This window comes from Callospermophilus lateralis, chromosome 10 (assembly GCF_048772815.1).
Source record: "Callospermophilus lateralis isolate mCalLat2 chromosome 10, mCalLat2.hap1, whole genome shotgun sequence".
Classification (NCBI taxonomy): domain Eukaryota; kingdom Metazoa; phylum Chordata; class Mammalia; order Rodentia; family Sciuridae; genus Callospermophilus; species Callospermophilus lateralis.
In genome coordinates, this window is record NC_135314.1 from 49,212,627 (window position 1) to 49,227,306 (window position 14,680).

A 14,680-nucleotide genomic window follows, 5' to 3' on the forward strand; every position below is an offset into this window, starting at 1 on the left:
ATCCTGTTATTCTTCTTTAGATAGATGAAACCGGAAGACATTTTATTAAATGAAATAAGCCAAATGTAGAAATACAAGCACTGCCCGGTCTCTTTCATATGTGAAAACTGGAAAAAAAAATCAACCTGAATAGTGATAACTGGAGACCAGAAAGCTGGGGGTGGGGGATGTGAGGGTGGGAGAGGGGTGGTTAGATCTGATGTATGTGCACTGTATTACAGAACAATCACACTGAATCCCATTAATCTGTACAATTAATATGTATTAATAAAAATTTTAAAATAATCATGTTTCAGTTTTTGTTTTCCTTCCCTTTTCACAGCTTATCTCGGGTTTGTCTGATAAACAGAAGGTAGAAGGTGGATGCTTATGTTTGCATTTGTGCACGTAGAGACAGGGTGGTAGGGACTGATGTTCAGTTTGGGATAACAAAACTCTGAAGCAGGTCTTCATTGGTTCATTGTGTGTCCTGGGTTAGCCATTAAACTCTCTGATTCTTCACTTTTTTCAAAATGAGCTTGTTGAAATATTTAAATGGTATCCAAAACTCCTTTCAACACATTTATTCCAAAGCTCTATGACTGTCCACACTCTTGCCATTAGCAGTTCCATCAGTGATTCCCAAGCAGGGTGGCAGGCTAGGGCCTGTGGAGTGTGCAGGGGAGAGAGAGACATCTCCTCAGACAATTTGAAGACCAAGGGAAGATGTGAATAAATTGCATAGTAAAGAATTTGATGGGCCTTTGTCCTCAATTTCTGGGATGTTTCCTTCACATCCCTGGGTGCCAGGAGAATCTCTCTTTTTCATGGTGGGTTCTGATAGTTTATGCTAATAAGATGACTGATGGTACCTTTGAGGAGAATATTATGTTAACAACATTACTCAGGAATGGGGCTGGCCATACCGAAAGACCAACTGTGGGATTAGATCTAAGTTTTTGAGCCACATATCAGCATGATCTGTAAGAGGTGGCTGGAAATTGAGCTCAGCCTTTGGTCAATGATTCAATCAGCCATGTTTAATAATGAAATCTTCAATAAAAACTCTAGACTCTGACATTCATTTGAGCTTCCCTGGTTACCAGTACCCTGCACATTGTCATACATCGGTGTGTCAGGACGGTGAGGCATCCTGACCCCATGGGGAAAGGACAATGGAAGTCACATTCAGGACTCCTTCCAGACTTTGCCCCCTGTGTCCCTCTCTTTGGCTAGTTCTGAGTTGTATCTTCTTGCTATAAATAAAAGTGCCATCATAAACATAGTGCTTCTCTGAATTCTGTGAGTTGCTATAGCAAATTATTGTATCTGAGAAGGTAGTGGGAACCCTTAAATTTGCATCCAAGTGGTCAGATGAACCCCAGACTTGAGGCTGAACTCAGGCAGTCTTGTGGAGGCTGAGCACCTCACCTTTAATATCTGGCCTAACTCTTGGTGGTTGCTGTCAGAAGTCATTGCTTGGATATACAGTGTGGGCTGAGGTCAGGGCTGGAAGAGACCATATTCCCAGGTCTCAGAAGGCAGAGGCTGAACCGTTTGGCATTCTCTCTGCCCTCCAGTATCCAAGATGGAATGTGATTGCACAATTCATAAAGAGGGTATTAGAGAGAAGGATAGTGACATCTCTGTGCATTTGGCCTCTACCTCTTTGGTCAATTTTCTTACACATGCTCATTATAGTTTCTGGTCTTTTAATCTTATTTTTTAACAAAAGAAATGTGGAAGATTGAATTATTGGCTTCATAGAGGTGGAGTTAATTTGGGGCTTCACTGTGTGACATTGTGTAGCCAAAGAGATGTTAACATTGGTTTTAAGCATTCTTGCCTGGTTCACCTTGCTCTGCTTTTGCTCTCTGTGACTCTCAGGGAGAATATACATTGTCTGTTCTTACAGGTTGTCCCTAAATGGAGACTGTAAAGAACTGAATCAAACCCCAAAGCATGACCAAAATCAACCCATGTACATTCTAAAGCATCATGGTTGTGCTGAGCAACCTAGATCCTCTGAATGATAGTCAGGCTATAAACCCATTAGCGGGGAGAATAACTGCTTGGGGGGCATAAGCCCCTGAATGTTGGGGGTAGGTTTTATTTGGCATTCTTGTAGCAATAACTGATTGATGTCTGTTACTGTTTGATGTGAGGTTTCCTCCCAAAGCTTTTGCCCCCCGCCCCTCCAAAGCTTCATGCTGCAAGAGGATTTGTAAGAGAAATGATTGGGTTATGAGCCTTAACCCAATCAGTGAATTGATCCCCTGATGGAATTTACTAAGTGGTAGCTAAAGGTAGGTAGGGTGTGGCTGGAGGAGGTGGGTAAGAGGGGGTGTGCCTCTTAGGAATATATTTTGTGTCTAGGGAGTGGAGTCTCTCTGCTTTCTGATCATCATGTGAGCTCCTTCTGTCCACTACATTCCTCTGCCATGCTGTTCTGCCTCACCTCAAGCCCCACGGAATGGAGCCATCTGTCTATGGATTGAGACCTCTGAAACCATGAGCCCCTGAATGAACTTTTCCTCCTCTACAATTGTTCTGGTCAGGTCTCTCAGTTACAGCAGGAAAAAAAAAAAACTGACTAAAACAACACACAGAGCATTGAATAAAACTTACATAGAGTATTTTGATTTTTTCCATATTAGAGAATTCTAATATTTCTAACAGGGAATCTGTTTTCCTGAGTATAAATAACAACAAAAAGAATAAATACCATCTTGGGACACTTACTAGGTTCTAGAGATTGTGCCAAGTGTTTTATAAATATCATCTTTATTCCCTGAACAAGCAACGTAAAATAGATAAATTCTACAGATGATGAAAATGAGGTTTAAAGAAGTAGAACCCCTAGCTTAAAGAAGGTTAGTGAGTGACAGGGTGAAGATGTGAACTCAGGTCTGTCTGACTGTAAAGCCTCATGTTCTCTGCTCTGCAGCACATTGCAGTATGGTGGGTTTCATAAATTAAAATGAACACAATGAGAAGCCCTGAAATACCAACTTGGATAGTAGTGCTGTTCATCCTAGGCAGAGAAACTGTTCTGAATTGTCCAGATTTCCTTAAAATGATGATGACATATGCTATCGGACAGTGTGCAGAGGAATGCAAGCTTACAAAATCATACATTTTACTCAGAATTAATCACCCCATCCATGAGTTCCCACAGCACATTACTCACAATGCTGCTATGATGGAGGATGTCTTGCATTAAATTCAGTTGTTTACCTATGTACTCAGCAGCCTGTGAGCTCCCTGAGGGAAGAAACCCTGCTTCATTAGTTTCATCCCTTACTAACTCTGGCATAGAGCCTGCTACAAGGGAAGATTCTATCACTTCATGTTCTAGTATCAAAAGGTAATCTTTAATTGTTCGGCATCCTTTGGATGTCATGTAGTTGATCTGCTTTACAAATATTTCAAAACATGCAAGTCAGATTTCCAGAGACTCATAGACCCATCTGAACTACATGCAAAATTCTGAGTGCATCTCATGACATTGCTCGTAAGTACCATTTGCTAACCAACTGTGCCGCTGGAGCTCCAACCTCATGACATGTCAAAGGTGAAAAGATTTTTATCTCCCACCAGCTTCTCCAAGAGGATCACATCCCCGAAAGGGTGCTCAGCAAAGCACTGGTGGGGTTTATGGAAGAAATATATGTCATGGAGAAATTCCCTCCCTCATCGGCCTCTCTAGATACTGCTTACTCTCATCTGCTGGAGTATTTGGCCTACGTGGAACTCAGTTATATGGCCCCACCTTCAATCACAGAAAATGACTGGCTTCATGGTGGACATTTTACTCAAGTGGGTCAATAAATTTCCTCTCTAAAAGGTTTGCAGCTGTGGCAATGAGAGACTGAGCTCATCACCTTGGGAAAAGAAGCAGAAAGGCTATGGAGACTTAGCCCTATTGCCACCCTTTGGGAAACATTTGCAAGGTTGATGAGTAGAAGCCAGTAAGAAACAGTAAGATTGGAAAAATTAAGAGAGAGAAGATGGCTGTTTGGAAATAAAGAAAGTGAGCCCATTTTTGAATTTTCAGTGTTCTAGCCTCCCTCAGGCCCATGAGCTTCAGAGTTTCTGTTCTCAGGTGGCTTTTGGGTAGTTATGTTCCTAATCATCTCCCTTCTCTATCTTCTTGATGGCGTGTGAATGAATCTTGTGGAAGAGGAAAGAGATGTGGCTAATGAAATTTTCTTTAAGGGAGTTGCTACACAGATTAGGGTCCAAATGGCCTTTGAGACATATTCTTCCCTAATTGACTTCCCCTCCTGACTTCATCTTATTTTTCTCCTTGATTTTCTCTTTATGTATCATTTCTTGTCTTATTGGCTGTTTTTGTATTTTGCCTTAAAATCCTACAGGAACTCAACAAGAGTATACATAAGTAAGTAAATAAACTAATTAAACACACCATGGCATTGTCTTTTCTCGGTATCAAGCCTTAAACTGCTTCCTTGGAAATGTAAGGAGCCTTGACAAGAGTCATTTCACACTGATCGCATCCAATTGTCAGTGACTCATAAGGGCTGCAGATGAATGTCTACCCTTCTCAGCCGTCAAGATTTTCTGTTTTCTGCCCAACGCACCTTTTCAAATTTTATCTCCTGCTGCTTCTTTTCACGTACCCTACAGTATGGTCAAATTGAAAAACACTTACCCCATATTTATCAGCTCTTGCTCATGCTGTTTCCTTCTATTTGAAATGCTCTTCTTTTAGCAAAATGTTTTTGAAATCTATCCATCCCTACTGTGTTGTTGTGAGTACTACGTGTTCCATGAGGCAATCCCATCTCTCTCCTTTCTCTGTTGCTTTCTCCTCCAGAAATCCAGATTATCAAAAACAATCACTCCTTTCTCTGAACTCCCAAAGATCTGCTATTTTCTGCCACTCACTACTTTTGACTTGCATCTCATTTTTTCACGCATGTGAATCCCCCACTAAACTCTAAACTTGAGAGATCATCCTTTTTAAGTCCCCCTTTTTGTGCCTTTACATGGAGTAAGACAAGAATGCTTGTGTATCAGAGTGTTGAGTAGTGCTTTTCTTTTTTTTTTTTTTTTTTTTAAGAAAGAGTGAGAGAAAGGAGAGAGAGGGAGAGAGAATTTTAACATTTATTTTTTAGTATTCGGTGGACACAACATCTTTGTCTGTATGTGGTGCTGAGGATCGAACCCGGGCCGCACGCATGCCAGGCAAGCGCGCTACTGCTTGAGCCACATCTCCTTTTCTTGTGTGGAGAGTTTGGGTGAGCCGTCTGTTTGAGGACAATAACTAGGAAGTGCCAATTTAGTGTGAAGAGATAAGATCCTAATGCTTCCATAGCACCTTGTAAGGGAGACCCATATTGGACCTTCAACTATAAGCATCCCCTTCCCTGGCTCTGTGTATTGATTTAGCAAGGGAAAACCATAGAGATTATCAAGAGATTCATCAAGGGGAGTTGTTAGGAGTAGTATGAACTGTCATTTTCTTTCTTTCTTTCTTTCTTTCTTTCTTTTCTTTTCTTTTTTTTTTTTTTTTTTTTGACAGTGACAGGGGGAGGGTACCGGGGATTGAACTCTGGGCACTAGACCATTGAGCCACATCCCAGCCCTATTTTGTATTTTATTTAGAGACAGGGTCTCACTGAGTTGCTTAGTGCCTGATGTTTTGCTGAGATTGGCTTTGAACTTGCGATCCTCCTGCCTCTGCCTCCCAAGCCACTGGGATTACAGTCGGGTGCCGCTACACCGGGCTTTGAACTGCCTTTTTCTCCTCAGTGTCTCCACAATCTAAGGAGAAGTCATAAAACCCACTCTAGGAGAGCCTGGAAGTGATTTTGAGAGGAGGTTTGACTGTGCATACTCCTTTTCTATGCAACATAAAAGGAGGGAGGGAAACAGTGAGACCAAGCTATACACTTATTGTCTTGTAGGTCAAGTAGACGTCATGGAATTTAGCCTGGCAAGAGCAACCCCAAAGGGATCTGCCCAGTGGTACAGCCTGCTAAAGTCTTTGTGGTCTGTACCACTAGAACATAGCAGCAGAAAAGATTTCTGAAGGGTCAGAGAAACCATGTATTTTCATTTACTTCCATGTTAGGGAGTGGTCTAGTCCAGACCCATCCACAGGGAATCTCCGAAGAACTCACAAGTGAGCACCACACAGATTGCCTGAGTTTAGATGCCTGCTATGTCAGAGGCATTTGACAGGACAGAACTATAATGCCTCCACTTAAGTAAGAAGAGCCCTGCTCTTGTCGCTCTTATTCCCTGAATAAGGGAGGAGAGTGGGTGAAACAAGGCAAATAAAGAGAGGACATGGCCTTCTCTCCCACTGCTAGCTCCAAGCCACAAGTCAGACTTGATCTAGGGGGAGAAAAGCTTTGAATTGGATAAAAATGTGAAATATTAATTTATGATACCTGGATTTTTCATATCTAAAGATGAAAGTCATTTTAATACTTGAAATTGACCAGGAAATGCCCTGACTGTGGGAGGATGGAGCTTGCAGGGAGGGGAAACAGAAAGTTTGAAGGCAGAGAGTTAAGAGCAAGTAAATGAAAATACATGTTTTGTCTCCATGCTCATTTTCACCAGTCTTCTAGAGGGCAGCCCATCTCCCAGACCAGCTATAGGTGTGTTGGATAATAACTGGACACGGTTTGTCATTCTGATAGAGCATCATGCTTCCCATTTAGCACCCTTCCAAGTCAGTCTTCTCTTAGAGGTAATCATGGTCCTTCCTGGAGTCATCCCAACATCCCCACTGAGCCCACACTGGAATGAGAGACTGAGAGCTTCACAGGGTGACCAACTGGCATGATGATCAATAGGCTATTGTCACTGGAAAGAGTAAGAAGCCTCACCTCCATAATCAACCATGGAATTAGTGGGTAGGTCTCAAAGTAACTTTTTCAAGGTCATATAGCAATTCTGAGGCAAGACTAGAACTGCTGCCCACATTTTAAGGTTTCTAGTGACATAAGTCTACCTAAATTCATTCTGATTCTTTTTAAGCGCTCACCAAGCCAGCCAGTCTTGTCAAAAGAAAAAATAGGAGAGGCACAGTGTGAGATCATTGAGCTCTGTGTGAGTGTTTAGTGCACAGTGCACCATGATGTAGACTTCATAGGTATCCCCAGGGATACCTGAGGACATTTCACATGAGGAAATAATTTATTTCTTAAGTACGTTGCCAATGGTCACAGAGATCCTTGGAGGACTCTCTTACTTGGGTCCAGATAGAGAGTGGTAGAAGATGTCCATGGCTTCAACCCCCCCCAACCCCCCCCCCAACGCGCCCTCCTCCCCTTCCCCCCGCCACTGCCTGCCATATTAGTTCTTGGAAACTCTTAGCATTCCTTTTTAGTTTCATTCATAAATAAATCATGCAAATTGCTTAAAATACCCAACATCATAGAAGCAATAGCATTGATTCAAAATTATTCAGTCATCTGAATATTAATAGCATATAGAAAAATATTTAATGGGCTATGAATAGACACTTCAACCCTAATCATCGAAACTGATATCACTTGTGTCTCTGAAACTGGTGAATTTTGTCATTTGGTTGATATAAAAAACGACTTCAATATCAGTTTCGTGTTTTAAGATGCTACATGAAATTCTCAAAGTTATTAATATCCTGCAGGATCTGATGTTTTATTGGTTATTTTTCATAGTACTCCATTGTTGAACCAAAAAAGCGGGATGACAGTACCATTCTTTTTCTTTGCCCTCTGTTGCGGCAGTTACCTTTCTCACTTATTAAGAGTTAGTATCAGGCCCTGAGTTCCTCGATCGGAAACACTTTATCAGCGTCACCTCAAAGGAAAGAAATGAATAATAGCTGTTGTAAGCCACACTTTGCTTTGGAGAGAATTCCACTAGAATAAAATGCTAGCATTTGTTCTCACATGTCAAGGACCTAAAAAACCCTAGTTTCACATCAATATGAAGAGAAAGCTGAATAATGGAAAGTGATCCTTAGGTTTTTAAAAATTCCCTTTCTAGATTTCTTATTCATTTCTCTCTCTCTCTAAGACAAAAACCTACAAAGATCTCAGAACTTTTAAAGTTAAAACCTATTTGCTATCAGAATAGTTTACTATCAAGTCGGTACTTTAAGACTCAAGTCACCCCAACATCACTTTGAAAAGATTATAGGCAACAAGATCTGAGTAATTAGGATGCCACTTTCTCAGAAGTTGTTACTTGTGTAGGTAGTTCTAGAATTTCAGAAATAAATAAGAGTAATACAGTTGACTTTGCTAAAGAGCTTACTTGTTAAGCAGACCATCAAAGTAATGGCTACGTCCTGCATGAGATACTGGTAATTCCCAAAGAGCTGTAGCTGCTGAAAAAGAAGGAAAAGTAAATGTAAGTGTGACTTCTGTCATTACAGAGTGTCTGTATCATTCCCAGCACTCTTTCTAAAGTTCTTAAGAGGCAATTGTTATTTTTCTCCTCTCCTCAGGAGTCAAATGATTTACCTAAAATCATTAGCATCTCATGGGATAAAATAAAAAGACCATTACTTTCCCAGCCTTTAACTGAATTCCACATTAGCAATGGGAGTCCACCATATGGAATCACACTCCTGTTGGTCACATTAATTCTGGCATCTGCCCTCTCAGCAATGGGATTCTCAGTAGAAGATTTTAAAGACTGAAACGCCCCCTTAAGAACACAAAACTTCAATATCAAAGCCTACTCACGTTACAGACCAGATTTATGCACATGAAAAATATGACTGGCCTTTTAGAGAGTGAACCAAAGGCTCAAAGGTTTCTGGGTCAAGGTCCTTGGAGGACTCTCTTACTTGGGTCCAGGTAAGCAGAATGAGCAACTTCTGTGTGAACTGTGGTTGCTACTCCATCCATAGAGACAAGTTCTGCTTTCACCTTTTGGAAAAGGTGTAGTTGGTTCCTCAGTGTCTCACCCTATCCCCAAACTCTAGTTCTTTCTGTCTTCTGTAGCTTTTTTCTTATAGTCTTTCTCTTCTTTCCCTTTCCCACCCCTGAGTGGTAAAAAAAGATGAAGCAGGGCAAAGTTTTTAATAGAAGCTTTAGTTTTCACTGTAAGAGCAGTTCTATGGAGGGCTTTGAAAATCAGCCCGTACAACAGCTCAGAAGCAGCTATTTGCCAAGGATAAGACCTAATCTGTGTTGTTTTTGTTTGTTTGTTATTTGGTACCAGGGATTGAACTCAGGGGCACTCTACCACTAAGCCACATCCCCAACCCTTTTTGTACTTTATATTTAGAGACAGGGTCTCCCTGAGTTGCTTAGTGCCTTGCTTTTGCTGAAGCTGGCTTTGAACTCACGATTCTCCTACCTCAGCCTCCAAAACTGCTGAGATTACAGGCGCGCGCCAGCATGCCTGGTCCTGATCTGTGTTTTGAACCCAGGATTCAAAATGTGAACCCAGGATTCCTGGCTTCCAGTCTGTTTGTTCTCTCAGCCTGGCTGCCTTTTGGCCCTCCACATGTGACACAGCCCACAAGATGCCACATAGCTTGTGGTCTTCTGATTCACCTCTTATATCCCCCAGGAAAGCGATAAAATAGCTCTTTTCCCAAAGCGTACTTTGAGACTGTTATAATCCTTTAACTGTCGAGCAAACTATAATTGGACTAACGAAGATTACTTTCAACCTATACATGGTTCTTCCTTAGAATTAATTGATCTTAATGGTTATTACCATTTAATTTTAAGAGGTGTTTTTTCACCTTTTAAAGAGTTGCTAAGGTCTAACTGTGCAAGTTCTGGGTAGATGTAGGACTAAAACTCCAGTGTGGGAAATTTTTAGCATTCTAGCCTTTCAAAATCTGATTCAACAACTTCTCTCCTTTTTATCTCTTCTCAATCTTGCCAAAAATATTCCACAGTTGGAGACTGATCCATTTCCTGCGGAGTTATATTTAGGCTGCTCTGAAGCTCTCTTCATGCTCCAAAGAAAGAAACAGGGGCTTGGAGAGGTCAAAAGTCTCAGGTTATATGGAGAAACACAACACCCTAGAAAACTGATCCACAGCTACTTATTTCTAGCCCACATTTCATGCATCATCATACCAGGTCTCCAAGTTTGTGGGCACGTACTTCAAAAGATGTCATTTATTTATAAAACATTGAATTCTGTGTAGGAGCTACACCTCAGAGAATAAAACCAGAAATGCAGATATATAAATGCATTAGAACTGGGAAGAAATGATTTTCATTCATACCCAATAGAGCAGCAATGTTCCAATGAACTGGATTATGCCGTACATGATCAAGTATTTAAATACTCCAAAGGAAGAAACCAGAGCAGCTCGGCCTTCTCTGTTTAGAATAAATAAATAAAAATAGCAGATTAGGTATGAGGCATATCTACTTTCCTTTCTTATATTTCAAAAAGAGTCTGATTTTTAATAGCCTGTTGATATATATTCACTTAATCACTGATTCATCCTCTCATATATTTAGTCATTCATTCATTCATTCATTCATTCATCCATTCATTCATTCTTTCCTCTAGTCATTACACTAGTGGATTCTTGACTCACATTGATTTAGGCCTTATGAGGTACAAGCATTTACTGAGAGTCATGGAGGATGTAAAATGAACCAGGCACAATTCTATCCTTGGAGTAAGAAGGCTATCGTGTACATTAAAAACACAACTCAAGATTGATCAAATTACATTATGGGCATGTGTGAATATGACATAATGAATCCATTATCATGTCTAATTATAATGCACCCACAGAGAAAACACACAGTGCAGACATTAGGATTAGGTGTAGCATTTCACATACTCCCTTAATTGTGACTCTTTATATCTTAATAGCACATGCTTCCTGGGAATGGTTGTGTGAGTGTTCTAGAAGCCCTTAGACACATAAGGCTAAAGAATGGGTGCTCTTACATTGTAGGAAGTGTGGATGTGTTTCTGATTCTTGAGATGGAATCAGTTTTGCTGGCTTCAGTGTTCCAGGGAGAAGCTAGAGTAATAATCTGAACTGGCCTGAAGATCAAGAGATTGAGACTATAGCTAAAACTGCAACTTAGAAAGTAGATACTTCCTCTTGTAAAAAAAAGTTTCCACTTGAGCTGTTTTTCCTTTAGCAGAGTTTTGCTGGATGGTGGGTTATGATGGGACAGAAGAAACAGGAGGCAATAGCACATGACAGTCCTGCACCCTCCTCTTGTCAGGACAGAAACAAATCTGCAGGAGAGAGACCCACATCCACTTTGTTTCTTTTTAACCTGCTCTGCTTAAAGACTTTGTTAACAAAACAAGGACATGAAAAGGAAAACATAGGCCAAACTACTAGTCACTGTGCCTCTAGCAAGAGAGTTGGGGTAGGAGATGGGCCAGGTTGCTTTGAGCAGATGTTTTCCAACAGCCTGTGAGTTGCCACCATTTGTTTTCAACACAGATGATGGAGCAGAAGACAAGCTGAGAAGAGGCAAGCATGTGAAGCCTGGATGCTTTCCCCAAGTCTGACGTAAATACTGTGATTTCATCTTTTTCTACAGTTGAATATAATTCCAGAAAAATGAAGGCACCCAGATTCAAAAAAAAAAAATACTAAAACCATTCTGAGTAAAGGCTAAAGGGTAGCCTCCAAAATTACAACTATTCTTAATGATTATGAATTCTGTGTAGTTCACACATTCCAGAAACATCCACTGAATGTTCTGATGTACTGAGCTTAGGACTAGGCATGATACTTGATAGAGAAATGAATAAGACACAGTCCTTGCCCTTGACTTGAACTGTAACCATCAGTGAATCATGCTTCAAAGGATCACAATATGAAAGCCTGTGGGTCTGAACCTATGCATCTAAAATCGTACCTCATTGCCCTCCTGGAGTGCTTTTTCAGGCATACGCAAGCATCCAGGATAGCAAAGGGTAAAATGAGCCCAACAGAGCTGAGCCATGCCTAATTTTTATGATCTATGAAATGCAAAAGAAAAGAGTTTCTACCCTGAAGTCTTACTAAGCCATCTGCCACTATAGAAATTTTATATCATGACTCCTATTTCAACACAGTGTGTTGCATTCATAAATGCATTAGGCCACATGTGGGAGGAAGAACATCAGAAATTCTCCATTTGGGATGGATCTGGTAGGCACTCTGAACAGCTATCCAGGAGGTCAAACTCCCTGCACAGGTCCACCAGCTCTGGCTCTCCAGTTACCTCCGTAACTCCCATCTGAGAAGAATTTCTGCCTGTTGCTATACTTCCCAATTACAACCCTGTTTCCAAAAGTGGCTCTCCCATTTCTCCCAACTGGGATTCTCTCTCACTTCCATTATGTTTACATAAGACCTACTCATCCTTCAAGTCACTGAAACCTTCCCTTGTGGCTTAGAGTTAAAATCCCACTAAGATTATGGAACTCAATGACTGACTATAAGGACTAATCATCCCCAGGAATAAGAAATGAGGAGCTGGGAAGAGGAGCTGCTTTGGTGGCAGAGGTGATGGTGTTAGTGGGTGAGGAAGGACAGAGATACAGATGCCCAGGGTTTAGGGACATACATCAGGCTGCCTTGCTGACGTGCATCCAGTAGCATGAAGCTTCAGACCTGACACCTTCCCTCCAGTGACCTGCTCATTTTGATGCACCAAGGGACATGCTGAAGAATGTCACAGTTGTCTTTTTTATATACACCTAAAAAGTTGGTAATGGCACCCAGACCACAAACCCCAAAGATGCCTAGAGTCATCCTCATGCTAGAGAAAACAAGGAAATAGTATTTATGAACAAAATATGAACTCTAGTGTCTTTTTTTGCACCGCATTTAAAATATAAGTAGAGAGAAAATCAGAAATGAGAGTGGAGTAAGGGTGATATGCTGGAAAAATAAACCACCCTTGCCTCCTTCCCCTTTCTGAGTCAACTGTAATATCTTTTATGTACGCATTTTGGATATTCATCAATTTTTTTTTTCTGGAGACATACAATAGTGTCTGGGGAAGCTACCTCCAACTTTGGTTGGAGACCGTTACCATTTCAGTTCTTACACATAGTTCTTACACACCAGCTACCTAGTGACATATTCCCTTTCTGCTTTCTTGAGAATAATGTGCTGGGAAGTATCCAGCATGGGAATTACAGGAGTGGGAAAGAAGGACCAGATTTTAAGTAGCAAGTTAATCTTTCAACCACCCACATGACACACCCACCTTTTCTTTAAAGCTCAGCAAAAGTCATTTCTCTTGGTGGCATTTGCCAGCATTCTCAAGCAGTGTTAATTGTCCTATCGTTGGTGCTCCAACAGCACTTCACCCATACCTCTGTCCTGGCATTTATGTCCCTGAGTTAGAGTTGAATTCTGTCTGTCTCCAAAGACAGACTATCAACCCTTTGGGGTTCATATGGGGGTGGGAGAGGAAGAAGTGGTTTACCTGATGAGATGAGGCACACACTCAATGTTGGCTATCTTCGAGGTGAAGGGGGAGGCCACTGATGCTTCCTGCTCTGACAGCGAGATGCCCGCATGAGCCATTTTCAAAGCCTGGAAGGATCCAATCATGTCATACCTGGTACTCTTCAGGCCAGGCTATTCTCCATAGTCCAGCATTACAACATTATAACCTTCATTTCCCAGTCTCTGTTCATGTTGTGCCTCCCTAGATCCATAGTCACCAATGAGAGGCACCACCTAAACAGTGATCCAGAGGTAGAACGGTGGTATGGTGGTGTGTGCATGCATCTGCACACATGTTCACATAATGTGTTAGCCGTGGGGGTGCAGATGTTAGAAGAAATGGAAGCACTCATTTAGAAAGTCTATTCAGGGATGGGTGTGTTGGTGCATACCTGTAATCCCAGTGATGTAGGAGGCTGAGGCAGGAGGATTGCAAATTCAAAGCCAGCCTCAGCAAGTTAATGAGACCCTGACTCAAAATAAAAAATAAAAAGGGCTGGCAATATGGCTCAGTGATCAAGTGACCTGAGGTTCAACCCCAGTACCCTCCCCACAAAAAAAATCATAGAAAATGTATTAAAAGGATGACAGATTTGTACAGACTTTGGTTGGAGACCTTTACCATTTCAGTTCTTACACATAGCAGGTCATCTTCATGAAAAGCAGGGAGAGATGAAATCTCCACCTTTCCCTACTCTGAGTGATCCAGCCAACCAAGTAACTGCTGGGATGGGACATACAGCATGTCACTGGACACAGAGATCAGGTCACACTGACACAGACTTGTGTAATATTAGTATGTAGTGAATGTGTAGTCTTGTTGAAATAAGGGATAATTTGTTTCTCATAAAGACTGTAAAGTGTCCAAATGGCCCATAGAGAAAACTGGTCAATAGCCCAGAAAACTTCTAGTCCCAGAGCAGTATGGGCTTACAAGAAGATTTTGCATTTATATAGTTCTACAGAAACACAAAGTACCTGGTGCCATAACTGGTATATACTAGATTGAAGTTCAAATAGTTATAAGAAACTGTAAGAATATTTTCTTCTTCCTCTTTTCTCTCTCAATGATTTTTCTGTCTCTATTATATAATTGGGGGCCATCTACCATATGTTAGAGTTAGTTTACACATGATTCTGTTTTCCCTCACACAATGAACTCTTTGAGAGACACACTGTGTCTTTTTTAACATTTGGTATCTTTGTTTTGTTCTAAACATCACAAGATTAAGAGGAAGGGATATCCAGTCTGGGTTTTAAAGAGCAGTCTAA

At 41.1% G+C, this 14,680-nt stretch overlaps 1 protein-coding gene across 1 annotated transcript in view; it reads right to left on the minus strand.

Moving 5' to 3' along the window:
* Atp13a5 (ATPase 13A5) overlaps window positions 1-14,680 on the minus strand; it is a 102,210-nt gene that overhangs the window by 11,721 nt on the left and 75,809 nt on the right. The window contains exons 24-26 of the mRNA XM_076866996.1: window positions 13,386-13,495; window positions 10,205-10,301; window positions 8,263-8,335 (exon numbers count right to left, since the gene is read on the minus strand). Coding sequence (XP_076723111.1) covers window positions 8,263-8,335; window positions 10,205-10,301; window positions 13,386-13,495 — 280 coding nt within the window. The remainder of the gene's footprint in view (window positions 1-8,262; window positions 8,336-10,204; window positions 10,302-13,385; window positions 13,496-14,680) is intronic.